The following is a 17,383-nucleotide window of genomic DNA, read 5'->3' as shown; positions in this document are numbered from 1 at the left end:
TCCTTTGTGTTTAAGAGTTTAATTCTCAGCTTATACCTTTCTTCTTGAATTTTACCATAAGCTGCAAGGAAAAAACAGGCTGCACCTTCTACATTTAGTTTGGAAATCTCCTCAGCTGAGTATCCAAGTTCATCACTTTCAGATTCTGCCTCCCATCCAACACCTGAACACAATTTCACCAAGTTCTCTGACACTTTATAAAAGGGGTCACCTTTCTTCCAATTTCCAATGACACATTCATCATTTCCTTCTAAGACCTCATCATAAGTACCTTTACTGTCCATATTTCTACCACCAGTCTGTTCAAAACAACAAAGGTCTTTACTAACAAATACCTCACCATTCTTTCAGCCTCTACTCATTACCCAATTCCAAGGCTGTTTCCACATTTTTAGGTATTTGTCAAACTAGTACCCCACTTTTTGGTACCAAACTCTATTTTAGTCTCTCAGCTGCTAAAACAAATACTATACAATGGGTTGGCTTAGCAACAGGAATTTATTATCTCATAGGCTAAAAGGTTTGCTTCCTCCCAGGGTCAGTATTCTCTGGCTGGCCAGCAATGTCTGGTGTCCTTGGATTTTCCATCACATGGCAAGGCACATGTCAATGTCTTCATATCTCTTTTCTAGGTTCCATTAACTTTTGGCTTCTGGCTCCTCCCTCTGGCTTCTCTATTCATCTGACTGTCACTCTGCTCATACAGGACTCCAGTAATCTGGATTAAATCCCAACCTTGTTCAGCTGATCTACATCTTAAGTGAAGTAACATCTTGAAGAGTTCATATATACAGTGAGTCCACACTCACCAGAATGTGAACCAAGACCAAGAACATGTCAAAACTGGGATACAGAATTCAATCCGTCACACTCAGCTACTCTTCCCTTTCTCCTTATGTTCCCAGTCAACTTTCTTCAGCATTATCACCCATGTCTCACTTCTCCCTCATTCAATTTGTTCTACTTTAGATTTGACTTCTGCCACCCCTTTGAAAATTCCCTTCTGAAAAGTATTTATAACTAACTTGTTGACAAAAACAATGAACTGATGACCACCAACTTATCAATGAAATGTTTTCTTTTTCTGTGGTTTCTATAACAAAGGAAACCATATAATTTTTTTTAAATGTCTGATCTCTGATCATTTTTATTTCTGCTTTTCTCTGGGACTTTCCCCTAGCATTCCACCCTAACTGTTTCTCTACAGGCCATCTCAGAGTCACAAGCTCATTGAATCTTAACATCCTCATCCTTATCACTAGGCAGACAGCTCTCATGTATACATATCCTTCCTTGCCACGATCTGGAGCTCTAGTTTTACGTTCACAGCCACCTATATGATGCTACAACTTGTGATGTCCATCTCTCTTTGAGTCTTAGAGATGTTTCTCCTTTTCAAGACTATCATCTCCTGTTGTTTCCTCCTCCATTAACCATCCATTTTCTGTTTTTGTGATAGCATCCTCATTCTCATTACCTGTTTTGCTCTTCATTTGGGATGCAATTTTTCCCAGCTCAAAAGTAAATTTTCTTGAAAGCCCTCTCTTTCTCTACCATTTTCTCTTCTCCTACTTCTTAGGCTTCTGGAAAAAACTAGTAGTTTGTGCTAACATCATTTCTAACCTTCCACTCTGATGTAGCTTCTGTCCCTATTACTGCACAGATGCTTTAGCTAATGCTCATGACATTACTGTGGTTGAACCAGTGGAACTATCTCAGTCATGTTATCAAACTTCTCAGTTGAATTTAGCACTTTTTCCTCCTAAAATTCTCTACTGTTGGGTAACCATGACAACATAGTATCCTTGTTGTATCCCTATTCTCTGACTTTAATATCTCACCTCTTTTTTTTTCCTTAATTGTTGGTGCTCCTTAATTGTTGGTGTTTCCCATATTCCATTCTTAATCCTCTCAAGTTCTCATTCCATGCCCTCTCCCTGTGAGATGAGTCCACTGAAGATTGAAACTCTGCCCTATGTGTTGAAGTGGCCTAATCCTATGTCTGCATTTCAGAGGTTTTTCTATGCATTTTAGGCTTCTATGTTCAATTGCCCAATAAATACCTTCATCTGAAAGTCATTTCAAAGTCAGTCTGTCTCAACCTAAGCTCTTTATTCTCCCTCTTCCTGACTTTTTCATTTTTTTTTTAATTTTTATTTTTTATCATTACTGAAACCACCATCCACGTTCTGCCTCACTAGAAATCGGTCTGGGTGTGATTTCTGCTTTTTCTCTTTCTCTTCTCCATCTTCTTAACCAAAGAATCTTTGAGTTCTGCTGATTTCATCCCTTATATAGTTCTTGAATATTTCCCCCTGTTTATAACCATGATTGCTATTTTAGTTCAAGCTCTCACTGTCTTATACCTGAACCACCGTAATGACCCCACTACCATCCCCTTTTCTTTGTTTTTACTCCCCTCATATTAATCCACCAGCAACCTGCCAGCAGCCATAGTGAATTATCAAAGCCATAACACTGAATAAACCACTCATACATTGAAATCTTCTTTTCCAGTTTCCCATAAGAATAACCATGGACCCAATAGACATATTTCCTTTTACCCCATCATCAGTGATTTGTCAGTAATTGACAGCTTTAGGCAGTATCTTTAAAATCCGAATAACCCTTGGGTAGGTAAAATTAAACTCTTATCTTTGGAAAGAACTGTTTGCTGTGCAAAGACTGTAGGCTTACATGTCAGAAGTAGTAAGCCTCAAATGGGGTACTTTTGAAACTGCACAATACTTCCTTCCTTCTCCTCACTTCTTTGCCAGGATCCTAACACATCCATTCTCCAGATATGCTTCATTTCCCCAGGTATCAAGCCCTGCTAATAATGACTGTGCATCAGTGTCCTCATGTTTGTTAAGGGTCAGTGAAGGAGAAATGAGAATTCTAAGAGAGAACTAGGTCTCTACAGAAAACAGAGAGGAAGAACAGTGCTATTGAAACCTGGAACTACACACACACACACACACACACAACATTTCTCCACCTAACTTTTAGTTCAAGACTAGCCCTAACCCAATCATACCCTGCTAAGAGTGTTATTTTCTTAGTATTATTCAAGATCTCTGCAGGAGTGCGGTCCAAATCTACATTTTTCCCCCTAAAGTAAACCCCTCCAAAACCAGGGAAAAGATTATTTCTTTTCTCAGCACCAAAGGAGGTTTCATATACCCTGTGGCATAAAATGAGATATTGATTAAGGTCCTTAGATTCAGTTAGGCAGTTAGAAAATTCACTTATCCGGATAAGATGTTTATTCCTAAAGTGAACTCTCCACAGAATTAGGCTTGATGAATTTTATATCAGAACCAGAAATGAAAGGATCATTACTTCATGCAAAATGTCATATTTTCTATGTAGATAATTGACATTTTCAGTAGCCTTTCCTGAGTAACAACAACAAAAGGCTGCTTTAAGGGACTAGCCTCCTCTGTTTAATATGAGTGCCAGGAATTCTGCAACCACCTCTTGCAAAGAAAACTTAGTCTTCATTTGTAAGTCATATTCCTAGTTGCTTTCTGAGAGACATTTACTCTCAGAGATTAAAAAATAATTGAAAAATGTATATTTTCTATACAATATTTGTAATACTTATTATGAATAAATATATAAGAATAAGAATATAAACCCATGCCAATGTATTGCACTTACAATTTGTCAGTGTTCTATTCCCATGTTTATTTGAGAGAGAACATTAGTAGATGGAAATGTAAATGAAGGATTTATCAAAATTACCCACATGCTAGGCTGTAAAACAAGTATCAACAAATTTCAGAGGATGAAAATTATGTAATATATGTATTCTGATCATAATGGAATTAAAATAGAAATAAATAATATAAAGGTAATTGCTTAAGTTCCCAAATACCAAGCAATGCGTTTCTAAATATCCCATGGGTCAAAGAAGAAATTAATGTGGAAATTTCAAAATATGTAGAACTCATATACAATGAAAATATGACATTCCAACCTGCAATGCCAGTGTTTAGAAGTAAATGTAGACTCTGAAAAATATTTGTTAGAAAGGAAAAATAGCTGCAAGTCAAAATGTCTAAGAGTTTATTTCAAAAGCTAAAAAATAAAAAAACAGAAATTAATCCCAAAGAAAATAGAAGGAAAAGAATGTAAAATATAAAAGCAGAAGCTTATGAAATACAAATTTTAAAAAAGAAAACAACAAAATAGAATTTGCTTATCAAAAAAAAATTAAAATTAAATGGTTATACCCTTAAGAAGACTTAACTTTTAAAAAAGAGAGAAGATATAAACTACCAATATTGGAAATAAAAAGTGGATCATCATTACAAATCCTATGGATAATAAGAACACATTATAATTTTTTCCAATAAATCTGAAACTTAATAAAATGGAAATTGTGAATCCATAATTATAATTTTTCCTACATAGAAAATTCTAGACAGGTGGCTTCACTGGTGGATTTTTCTAAACTTCTAGGGAAGAAATGACACCAGTGTTCAGCCATACATTCCAGAGAATAAAAACAGAGAAACACACAAGATCTTGAAGACGTTTTTGTACATTTTCTTTACTTTTATATTTAGGCCCTTGAACTATTTTGAGTTCATTTTTTTATAAGGTGTGTGATGGGTTCTGTTCCCCATTCTTTTTTTTGGATATGGCTATCCATTTTTCCCAGCACTATTTGTTGAATAGACTGTTCTGGCCCAGCTGAGTGGGCTAAACAGTCTCGACAAAAATCACAACTCTAGATGTGAGGGACTATTTCTGAGTTCTCGATTTGGTTCCATTGGACAATCTATCTGTATTTTTGTACATACCATGCTATTTTTATCACTAGTTAAGTCAGAAATGAGAGTCCTCCAACATCATTCTTTTTAAAGGTTTTCTTTTTGGCTATTTTGGGCCCCTTACCCTTCCAAATAAATTTGATTATTGGCTTTTCCATTTCTGCAAAAATGGCTGTTGGGGTTTTTATTGGGATTGCCTTGAATCTTTAAATCAGTTTGGGTAGAATTGTCATGCTAACAATGTTTAGTCTTCCAATCCATGATCATAGAATGTCCTTTGATTTACTTAAGTCTTCTTCAATTTCTTTTAGCAATGTTTTATAATTGTCTGAATACAGGTCCTTTGTGGTTATGCTTATTCCTAAATATTTGATTTTTCAGTTGCTATTAAAAATGGAATATTTTGCAATTTGCTCCTCAGATTGCACATTAGTAGTATATAGAAATGCTAATATTTTTTGCATATTAATCTTGTATCCCACCACTTTGCTGAACTCTCCTATTAATTCTAGTTCCTTTGTTGTGGATTTTACAGGATTTTCTAGATGTAGTCATATCATCAGGAAATAGTGAAAGTTTTACTTCTTCCTTTTCTATTTGGGTGCCTTTTACTTTTTTATCTAAACTAATTGCTCTAGCTAGAATGTCAAGCAGAATATTGAATAACAGTGGTGACTGGGCATCCTTGTCTTTTTCCTGAACTCAGTGGAAAAGCTTTCACTCTTTCAACATTGAGTACTATGCTAGCTGCAGGTTTTTCATATATGCACTTTACCATATTGAGAAAGCTTCTTTCTATTCCTGTCTTTTGGAGTGTTGTTTGTTTTTTATTTTATCAAGAAAGGATGCTGTATTTTGTCAAATGCCTTTTCTGCATTGAGAGGATTGTGTGATTTTTCTTCTTCAATTTATCAATGTGGTTTATTGCACAAATTGATTTTCTTGTGTTGAACCACCCTTGCATACCTGGGATGAAACCCACTTAATTATGCTATATAATTTTTTATTGTACTTTTGGATTCTGTGTGCAAATATTTTGTTGAGGATTTTTGCATCTATATTCATTAGAGATATCGGTCTGTAATTTTCTTCTTTTCTAGTATTTTTATCTGATTTTGGTAGTAGTGTGATGTTGGTTTCATAGAATGAGTTTGGTGGCATTCTTTTCTGTTCAATTTCTTGAAAGATCTTGAGCAAGATTGGTATTAGATCATCTTTGAATGATTGGTGGAATTCACCTGTGAAGCCACCTGGTCCTGAGTTTTTCTTCTTTGGGTGGTTTTTGATAACTGTTTCAATCTCTTCATTTTTATTTCTATATAATGACCTTCTTCATCCCTTAGAGCAGTTTTGCATTAAAAATCTATTTTCTCCAATATTTGTATTGCTAATCTAGCTCTGTTTCGTTACTATTTACATGCAATATCTTTTTTTCAACCTTTAACTTTTAACCTGGTTGTGTCTTTACATCTGAGGTGAGTCTCTTTTAGAGAACATATAGAGGTCTCATATTTTTAACCATTCTATCAGTTTATGTCTTTTTATTGGGGGAGACCAACCTTTAACATTCAATGTTATTACTGTAAAGGCATTACTTAGTTCATACATTTTGTCCTTTAGCTTTTTGTTATCATATTGTACTATTGTTTGTCTTTTTACCCTTTAATTTACTCTTCCTAGTAATCTTCATTTCTATCCTCTTCTTTAAGTCTCCCACCCTTGTTTTTTCCTTTCAGAATGTAGCACTTCCTTTAGAATCTCTTGTAATTCTGGTCTTTTGGTAACGCAGCCTATAAGTTTTTGTTCGTCTGTGAAGACTTTGAATGCACCCTCATAAGAGTTTTGCCAGATACAGAATTATTGATTGGTCATTTTTTTCTTTCCATACCTTAAATACATCATACCACTTTCTTCTCAATTCCATGGTTTCTGATAAAAGGTGAGCACTTAACCATATTGGTGTTCCCTTTTATGTGATGCTTTGCTTTTCTTGCTGCTTTCAGAATCCTCTTTATCTCAATATTTGTCATTTTGAATAGTAGATATGTTAGGGTAGGTCCTTTCACTATTATTCTGTTTGTGCTGAGTTGTGCTTGGATATTGATATTAATGTTTTTCATAAGGATTGGGGAATTTCAGTCATAATTTCCTCAAATACTCTTTCTATTCTTTTTCCATTATTTCCTCCTTATGGAATATCAATAATGCATATGTTTGTGTGTTACATATTCTTATTCAATTCCCTGAGACCCGGTTCCATAGTTTTCCATTCCATTCTCTTTTTGTTCTCTCTTCTCTGGTTCAGATGTTCTGCCTTTGAATTCACTAATTCTGTCTTCAAGTAATCAAATCTCCTCTTAAATGTCTCTAATGTTTGTAGTCTCATGCATCATGTCTTTCATTCCCATAAAGTCTGTTATTTTTATTGGTAGGCTTTCAAATTATTCTTTATGCTCACCAAGTGTCTTTTTAATATCCTTTGTCTCTTTATGTGTCATATTTTCTTTAAATTATTTGAAGTGATTTAGGAGAGTTGTGTGATTATCACAGATTAATTGCATTAAATCCTTTATCTCTTCAGGATATTTGGTTTGTACTTTTGGCTAGGCCATATCTTCCCATTTCCTAGTATGGTTGTATTTTTTTGCTGATGGCTAGGTCTTTGAATATGTTGGTTGATTTACTCTGATGGCCAATTTCTCTCTCTTGCCTGCTGTCTTTTTTTTTTTTTTTCACAGCTCTTCTTTGATCTTTGGTTCAACTCATTCTAAAATTCTTTAAAATTGCCCAGCTTAGGTTATCAAAATAGTGTCAGGAACTCATTAATGGGGTGCACATTTTCTCCCAGGATTTACAGTACAGAGAGGACCAAGAGCAGCTTTTGTCCATGCAATTTCCAGAACAGCCAGCAGATGCCAATCATAGGTGTACCTTTCCACAGAAGTGTTCCAAGTTTGGTTTTCTTGTGTTTTGGTCTGGTCAGAGCTGAGATTCAAAGTGGGCTCTGCTGGCCAAATTTACTGAAGAAAATCTCCCTGATTCACATCCTTTTCCCTTTGTAACAATTGACTGTGAGGAATAAGTCTGTTCCCCTCTTAGTCAATTGCAGTGCACCAGGGTTTTTGCCCCAGCTTAATATCGTGGGTGCGGGGATAGAGAGCCCTCCCTGGCCACCATGGGGTTTGGTAACTCACATTTGTTGTTTCAGGTTCTTTGTCTCTCTATCCCTCACCATCCTGGGAGTTTTGAAGCACTGTCGTGGTCTCCTGACCCCCAGTGCAGGTCCCTCAGATAACTTTTGGTTTTTGTGAGAGCCTTGAGCCCTGCCTGGCAGCTCTGACACCATCTTCCCACAATTCCCCCTGTATTTTTTTTTTAAGATTTATTTTATTTATTCTTCTTCCCTTCCCCCCTGTTGTCTGCTCTTTGCGTCCACTTGCTGTGTGTTCTTCTGCATCTGTTTTGCATTATCTTGCAGCACTGGGAAACTGTCTCTTTTTTGTTGCATCATCTTGCTGCGTCAGCTCTCCGTGTTTGCGGTGCCACTCCTGGGCGGGTTGTGCTTTCTTCACATGGACCGGCTTTCCTTGCAGGGTGCACTCCTTGCGCATGGGGCACCCTGAAGTGGGGGCGCCCCTAAGTACACAGCACTCCTTTGTGCACGGCAGCACTGCGCATGGGCCAGCTTACCACATGGGTCAGGAGACCCTGGGGATCAAACCCTGGGCCATCCATTTGGTAGATGGATTCTCTATCACTTGAGCCACGTCTACTTCCCTCCCCCTGTATTTTTAACCTTTCTGCCTTTCTGTGCTAAATCCCAGGTTCATTTTTTTTTGACAGATAAATTTTTCAGTTTTCTAGTTACTTATTCTTTAGCTCTCAAACTCATTTAGTGAAATTTCCCCTTGAAGTCTGATTTTTCTTTGTATTATTTTTACACTTAAAATTTAATTTTTTGAAAAAGTATTTGGCTTCTAATAAAAATTGAAAAACCACATAGGAGTTTACCAGTCAGGGTTCTCTAGAGAAAAAGAACCAATAAAATATATGTGTGTGTGTGTGTATTATGAGAGTTTTTTTTAAGGAACTGGCTCATGAGTTTGTTGAAGACGGCAAATCTGAGATATATAGGGCTAACTAACAGATTGGAAATTCTGGTATGAGTGCTGCTGCAGTCTATGAGTCCAAAATCTGTAGGGTGGAGGAAGCTGGAAACTCATGGAGGAGTAGATAGTATAGTGTTGAGGCAGAATACCTTTCTCTCTCTGGAACCCTCAGATATTTGCTCTTTAGGCTTCCAAGTGATTGGAAGAGGCTCACCACCATTATTGAGGGTAATCTCCTTTCTTAAAAAACAGATTATTGCTAACTACCATGTATCTACAATATAAATGCTAACTACATTTATAAAAGACCTTCACTGTAATATCTAGGTCCGAGTTTAACCAAACAACTGGACACTAGGAGCTAGCCAAGTTGATACACGAAAGAAACTATCACAGGAGTTAGCCTGTAAAGGGAAATAATCATGTTTTAGACAGAGTAAATAAAATAATAACTATGTATTAAACCCTTGTTATATGCCTGCCACTGAACTGACCTCTTTAAATTGTTTTCATCTAGACCTTGAAATGATTCTGTGCACTAGGTATAATTATTTGCATTTTTAAACTTATAATTAGGCTCAAGGTTAAACAATGCATTCTCATTTATAAGCAATTAATGACAAAATGGGAATGTATCCTCTAAAACCTTTGCATCTTCTAGGACACATGATCCCCTAGGGTAATGAGAATCGCAGTTGCTCTTTAAGGGAATATGGTGGATGTAATGAGATGATCCCACCATAGTTATTAAATTGGCTAAACCACACATTTCTGTCCTTGTCATAATTCACTTCCTGGAATTCTTCAACCCAGGAGTGTCCTAGGACTGCTGCCATTTTGACAAGATGGAAGCCAAGTTACCACCCTTCTTCCACCACCCTAACACTGACTCAGGTTTAGAAAGAAAAGCAAAATAAGGAGCACAATACTCTTTGTCATTCACCCTAAAATACCTTCATTTTTATAAGATTTCTCTACAAGTGGGACTTGTGAACCTCATAAATATTTATTTACACTTTAATTTAATGCTTTCCTCATTTCAGAGTCTTATGTTTTTATTCCTTTGGGGTAATGATTTGAGTAAGATAAAATAATATTTTTGTGAGATTCAAATTTATTATGCATTACAAGTTATATCTAGGTTTTAGGTCCAGGAAGAATGTTATTTGCTATAACCAAGATACTATGGAATTGGCATTTTTTTCCCTTTTCCTGGAAACCCGTGAATATTCAACTTCTCAATGGTCTTAGTATTATTTTGAACCATATGTAATCAAATATCAAATTTACTACATCTCCCTTCCTTTCTTCTTCCCTCCCTCTGCTGCCCTTCCTGCATCCCTCCCTCCTTCTTTCCCTACCTTCCTCCCTCTGTTTTTCCTCTTTCTTCCTTTTTTTCTTCATTTCTTGTTCATGGCACTGACTTGAAAGCATCAGGCCTGTTACCTTGTAGACATATTTAATTGGTCTGATTGTTTCTTTATAGCATTCTTTGTTTTTTAGTAAACTGAAAGCTCAATCTATGACTTGATTGGATTCCATTTGCATGTTTGGGCAAGACTACTTCAGCAGCGATACTGTACACATCATATTGTGTCTCATCAGGAGGTGCAGGATGACTGGATGTCCCACTATGAATGACTCTTAGTCATATCACTGTGTTAAGTTGGTGACAGTCACATTTCTTCACCTCAAAATCACATAGTACCCCTTGCAATTCTCTGTGGATGACACTTTGACATGATGGCAATATCCAGTTCCTCATCAACCTTTCATCTAATGTTTCTTAAGCCTACTCGGATGATCTTTACTTGAATCAGTTTTTATTTCATTGAGTTGTACTGAATTTTTGTGCTCATACATTTTACTACTTTGATGTATAAATAGGTAGACAGGGACTGCTCCACTGAGAGCAATAAATCGTAGAGAAAACTTAGTGCAGGGGATGCACTAATGATACTCTTATTTCTCTTTTGGTTATCTGTGATGTGGGATAGCTTCATTTCATAGTTAAATGTATCTCAAGCATGACTACACAGTCTTTTCAATTGATTAAGCTGTTTTAAGCTTGAATTTAAAGGAGCATCTAGTTGACATTTTCCAGATACAAATTGTTCTAACAATAACTTCAAATGTAAGTCAATTAATCATAGTCCTGTCAAGTGGAGTTGTTTGTAGGGCTTATTCATCAATGCAGCTTATAAAAGAATAAAGTAGGAAAGAGCATGGAAAAAGTAGTCAGAAGAAGTCTAATTCTTTAAGATTAGGTTTAAAATTGAGTTTAATTGAATTATAGAGTAGTGAAAAGCTGAAAAAGCTTTAAAATGCTCGTTTTGAATAAAAAATTACTTGACGCTAAAAGAGTTCTGAAACACTTTTTAAAAAATTTTAAACGAAAGTAGCATTTCTCTCTGGAACTCTTATTTCAACCTTCTATTTGCTTTGCAGCTGTACCCGGAAAGAAGGAAGAGAAAACAACCAAGGCAGTGGAGCAAGGTAAAAAAAAATGAAGGAGGTTGACATTGTCTTCTTTAGAAAGACAACAGCATGAGAAGGAAAGCACTGGATGCACACAGGCAGAAGACTATAACCTTTAAATCTATTGTGCCACATCCCTGCCCTTGCATGTTTTCCTGTGCCAGGGAGCAGAGGAGGCAGCAATCTGGGTTTGTCTTTCTTTTGTGTAACCAAAACTTTGAGTATAAATTCAAAGCAGGAATCAGAGACTATTTAAATCCCTTAGGAGAAATGCTGAAGATTGAGAATGTGGAAATGATCCCGGGCAACTGGTAGACACATCGCATTTCTGTTCGATTTGAGTTTTTAAAACTGCCTGACTAAACATAATTTGAAGAATTAATAATGACCCAATCCTATTTCCACAAACCAATTTCTTTTGCTAGAAAATAACATGCAAAAATTAAAACTAAGGACAACAACAAAAAATGTAAGTTATTTGACTTTATATTGTGACTTCGGTTATTGACTTTCCCAAGAGGTCTGAAATGTCAATGTTATAAATCATAATGCCACAAAGTAGCTATGCATTATATTTTATTTATGTATTTAAATAGCAAATTTATCACTCCAGAATATACCTGACACAAATGCAACAGTACACTAGATGTAAAACATTTGAGGTTAAATCACACCATTCGTAAGAGTTCAGAGTGGTAATAATTTTCTTTGCTGTTCACATACCCCCGATCACTTGGGCATTTATTTATTATAAGGTGGGGAAAATTCAGAACTGCCAGTAATTTTGTCAAGAATAAAAGCCAAATAATTTCTCCTCCTAAATTTGAGATGCATTTAAACCCCTAATATGAGAAATTTAGAATTTCTGATATAAATATACCATAAAATTCCTCAATCCCTCATAATTCAGCTAAATAAAATAAGATCGATACAGTTAAAGAGATTAAGGATTTCTTTCCTTGATATTTTCAAAATAAATTCACATTGCAATCATAGTGATAAAGCTTGAAAATTGATTTTTTAATCTGCTGACTACCTGAAAATTGGGCATTTAATAAAATGTTTCTATCAAGTTTTTTCCCATATAAGTGGGCCTTTTAGTTTCTGAAGTACAAAATATAAAGATAGGAATACTGAATCCAAATTTCAGTCTATTCACTTAGGAAAAGCTCTGAGTTTAAATTTACTCCTAAAAAATGAAGATATTTATGCCCCTTTTGCCTATTTGACAAGATGTGGTGCTTAAACAAGAAACACAGGTGAAAGGATTTGAAAAATGATAAATTCCTGGATATGCATGTGGTAGTTACTTGAATTTTGTTCCTTATAAAGTTAATTTCAATGCAGATGAGATAAATTGTGAAAAGCACTTTGATTTGACTGGGCTTTAGAGTATTTTTTTCTCCCTAGTATAAAGATGTTGATGGCTAACCTATGACATAGATTACCCTTATAGCCCCAACATATTAAGAGATGGTTGAGTAGAATATCAAATATCCTCACTAATAATAATACCTAAAAGATAAATGACTTAATCAAATATTGTTTCTTTCTTCTTGCACGGTAGTGTAAGTTTCATAAATTATAAAGTTTCCTCAAGAGGTCAGAAGAATGGAAATGGCTCATAAAATGTGAACTTACTTCCTAGATGACTTTATAATCTATTTTTATTAGGAATACCTTTTATCTTTTGAAAGCTTATACTCTGGGTTGTGTAAAAGAAAAGCATTTTTTTCAATAGGTCTTTTAAAATTGATTTAGTAAATCCTTTTAGTTTTAAATATTGTAGAACAATGCCTTCGTACTCTTCAATTTTAACAGCACAGGAAATAGGGTATTCAGATGCCTTGTGTATTTTGTGGTGATATATCTAGGAGTAATCTGGAGTTTGATAACTAATAACTGATGTGAAAAGTAGAAAGTATATTGTTTTAATAAAATAGGGAATAAAATGAGAATAAGTCATAAAAAATGTCATTCTGCAGGTTTCATCATAGTATTCTAATACTTATTCATAAGATGGAACTTTAGGACATTATATACTGCTCTTTCTAAGTTATATAGTTTTTAGTTAAGTTTTTCAAAAGTTTATATAATCTGAAACTAGTTACTAATGCATGAAATATAATTAAATGATCTTTAAAGAGTTATTTTCTTTCATTTAAGATTTAATTTGTGGCCATGTATTCGGAAAAAAACTTTATGATTTTCTTAATTCTTAATAGATTCCAAATACACTTTATGATATAGGTATATTTAGACTCATTGACTCAGAATACATTATAATTATATTTGGAGAAAATTGATCAAGCTAAACTTTAAGAGAAGCTCATAGAGTGAAAGGTAGAAAGAATTCAATGTTAATAATATGTGGTAAACTAAACCTCACATCATGTAAGTGAGAATTTGTATTCATCTAAGTTCTAGGAATGTCTAAAAATGTCACTCTATTTTATGTACAATTTACAATGAATTGTCTTCTATTATACTTAATACTTGAATTTGAGTGCTAAGAAACACTTTATAGATGCCCCTACAATAAAGGATCACATCCGTACAAACGCACTTGAGCACACACACACATGCACAATTACCTAGCAGTATCAAGATATACAGAGGTCTCCACAATCCATTTTCCACAATTAATGTTATTGTCATTTCCTCAGTATATGTTATCCTCACATTTAAAACCTAGATATGTCAAAGATTTGAAAAAATTATTAACCTATGAGATTTCTTACTACACACTTTTATATTTAGAAACAATAAGTTGCTTTTTCATGCAGCTTACTTGTTTGCCAAAATTTAATTCCTCATATTTATTTGTATATTTTCCGCCTTGGTGTTCCTTTTGAAACTCACCTGCCCCGCCTAAATCACACTTTGATATCTCTCTCTTCCTCTCTCCCTCTGTCCCTCTGTCCCTCTGTCCCTCTGTCCATCTCTTCCTCTCTCCCTTTCTCTCTCTCTCTTTTCCCTTCTCAGCAAATAAATAAATAAATAAATAAATAAATAAATCTTTAGTGCATGTTACTAGCCAGGGGAAATAAAATAGTCACTGTGAAGAATCATTCAGTGGCTTATGAATATGTGAGTCAGAGAAGGAAACCAGTGGAGAAAATTAGCTTTAAATGTCTGAGTTTTAGTTAGAGGTTCCAGGATCTCCCTGTTTTTAATTTCTTTCTTTAAGTCATATAAGTCCAATAGTAAAAAAGTGAAGAAAATATTTATAAAATAAATCAATTGCAAATAATCCTTCCTTTTCCTTCTTTCATCACACCTCTACATTGTATCACTTAAAGCCTTCTTTAACAAGAGTCTGTTCTAAGAGCCTATGCCCGTGCCTGGCATGTAGCAAGGGCTCAATAAATATTTCTGGGATGAATGAAAGCATGGAGGACTTATTAAAGAAAGGAATATTAAGCAATACATATTTCAATAAACTGTGCCTTTAAATATTATATAACTAAGAGGGTATTTTAGTAAATGAAAATTAATTTTTAATAGTGAAGGTTGTCAAAGATTTCAGAAGTCAGAATATAAATGATTAAATTCTTCCTTTACCTCCAATTTAAAATGGAAATAGGAGAGGAAAATTTACAGTGAAATATGCCTTATTCCATAATTGCATAATTTTTGTAGATGATGCTCTTAATTTCCTAAAACAAAACCGTATATGGTAACCGAAACAGTGACCATATGTTCAGTCAATGATATTGGAAAACATAAATTTTAGAAATTGTAACTATTGCATTGTGATTAAAAACAAAAACTTAAAGCAGAAAATTTCAACAATTACCTAATTAGGCTGTTGTGTGTGTTTAAATTTAGAAAAGTTAGGTCATGTCTGGGTTTTCTTACCTTTAAAATCAATGAACTAAACTAGATGATTTCTAGTGCGCCTTCCAAATGTAAAAAAAAAAAAAGAAGAAGAAGCTATTTAGCAAAGTTTTAAAATAGTGTGTTTCCTATGTTGGAATATCGAGGTTATTATTTTTTTTTAGAGGAAGGCAGGTCTAGAAGAACTTTCACTTCTAAGATTCTAAGATCCACATGCTAAGGAAAAAAGCATACTTTAAAAACATAAATAGTTATGGCTATTTAACTATCCCAAAATTAAACAGTAATTTGCATTACAGCAATGCCAACTACGCTTTGCAGGACTCAACAATTAAACGTCACTTCAAAATCTAGTTGAGAAGCTCTCAGTAGATGGGAGACTAGCATAATTGATTGTACTTATATAAACAGTCTCAAGACAGTGTCAGAAAAATATATGTGAAAAAAGATTAAACAGATTTTGAGTGTCTATTAACCACCCAGAATAAATCTGAACACAATTATTAGTCATTTTACCAATGGTAAAATTGGGGCATGTGAACCATAAAGGTATCAAATACAGTTAACATTGTGTAATGAAAGTTCCATTTTTCCTTAATCTAGGAAATGTTTTAAATTCCTAAACAAGCTAATTTGTATCCAACTGTAGAGTTTCTGTCTGTCTTTGTCTTTGATGCTATTCTGTAAACAATAGTGTCCAACCAAATTGTACTAGTGTTTTAAATTGTCACAACAGCAGGTGAAACCCAAATGTTATTACATGCTTTGTAGTTTCTCACTGCCCACATGCACCTGCTCAGGTTCTTCTATTCTTTCTGCATGCACTGGTCTATTTGGAATCTGTGACATGTACTCATTGTAGATTTATCCCATAATTTCAAGTGAATGTTAATAATGATTTCCCTGAGAGAAGCTTACTTATTTGAATAACAAATGTTTATATTTCTTGTATGTCAAAGTTGTTTAAAAAGAGAAAGAGAAGTAATTTTGCCTTTAAAATCAATGGAGTAAAACCAAAGGTTTAGTTGACATAAATTGTATTAAATATTTGCTTACTATGTGATTATAAAATAACCTATTTGCCCATGTTGACTAAGTCATGCTGTTGACCCTCAATAAATGTTAAATGATAATAACAATACTATTGATTCCTGTGAATTCCAAATTTTTTGCCAATAATTTGTGCTTTGGTTGTTTAATATTTATTGAGCGCCCACAACAGGCTAGGCGCTGGAAAGAGGCACATGGTTGGCCCCAAAGTGAGGATGCAACACATATGGAAACCCTGCAACACATGGGAAAATGGGAATTCTTTACTTTTTACATATTTTCAAGAGAAAGTTTGACAATTCTCCACTGTCTCACTATCCGATATAAAACATTTCACTTCTTACTCATTTTTCATTTAGTGCATTACAGAAAGATTTATTCTCACAATTATTTTATCTCATTTATGGGAAATTCCACCTTAGTTCCTCCCTTTGTACCTTCTATCTGCCCTCCTCACTCGCGGATTCCTTTAATAAAGCAACACATCTAAACACTGCCTATCCAGCACAACAATACTTATTCAAGGGAAGTTTGCTTGGTTATCTTGACTTCCCGTGGGCAGGCACCTTCTTGCCCAGCAACATTTGGTTTGCGTGATTCAGACTTTTCTTGGTAGGAATGCCATTTAGCATTAAAATGGATTTTAGCCCAGTAAAGGGAAAATGTGTGAGCAAATGCTGCTGGTGAGATTTAGAGGTGATGCTAAGAGCCCTGCATTCATGTTGTACACTTCTCCTCAAAGCTGAAGTTTTCTTGTTATTAATGAAATATTCTCTCTGATAAACCTTCACCCTTATTTATGCACAGTATTTTATTGGCACATGCAGGTCACACAGCAAGATCATTATAATGTCCAAATTTCTGTTTCCATTTAAATAGTCTGCCTTTCAGTTGCCCTAAAATGGACAACTCCTTTGCCCAGTGTGGCTGGGCATTTTATAAAAGAACACACTGAAACCATAGTAAGATTGTCTCCAGGAAACTGCCCTGCCCTTCACACTGGGATCATCACTTGCCAACAAATAGCCTCAGCAACTTTCAGGTCAGATGAACTGGAGGCAGAGATAGGCTAAATTAAGTCACCTGATGTTACCAGAACAGATTGCATCCCCAGAAGCCATGTGT

The 17,383-nt window shown here is 34.8% G+C and overlaps 1 protein-coding gene across 22 annotated transcripts in view; it reads left to right on the top strand.

Moving 5' to 3' along the window:
• Window positions 1-17,383, top strand: part of TRDN (triadin) — a 462,763-nt gene that overhangs the window by 307,672 nt on the left and 137,708 nt on the right. For all 22 annotated transcript variants that reach the window (XM_058307371.2, XM_058307382.2, XM_058307378.2 and 19 more), the window contains one exon: window positions 11,339-11,386. In XM_058307371.2, coding sequence (XP_058163354.1) covers window positions 11,339-11,386 — 48 coding nt within the window. The remainder of the gene's footprint in view (window positions 1-11,338; window positions 11,387-17,383) is intronic.

The sequence above is a fragment of the Dasypus novemcinctus genome, chromosome 11 (assembly GCF_030445035.2).
Source record: "Dasypus novemcinctus isolate mDasNov1 chromosome 11, mDasNov1.1.hap2, whole genome shotgun sequence".
In the NCBI taxonomy this organism is placed as follows: domain Eukaryota; kingdom Metazoa; phylum Chordata; class Mammalia; order Cingulata; family Dasypodidae; genus Dasypus; species Dasypus novemcinctus.
Note: the sequence above shows the minus strand (reverse complement) of the source record. Positions and strands in the feature narration are given on the sequence as shown.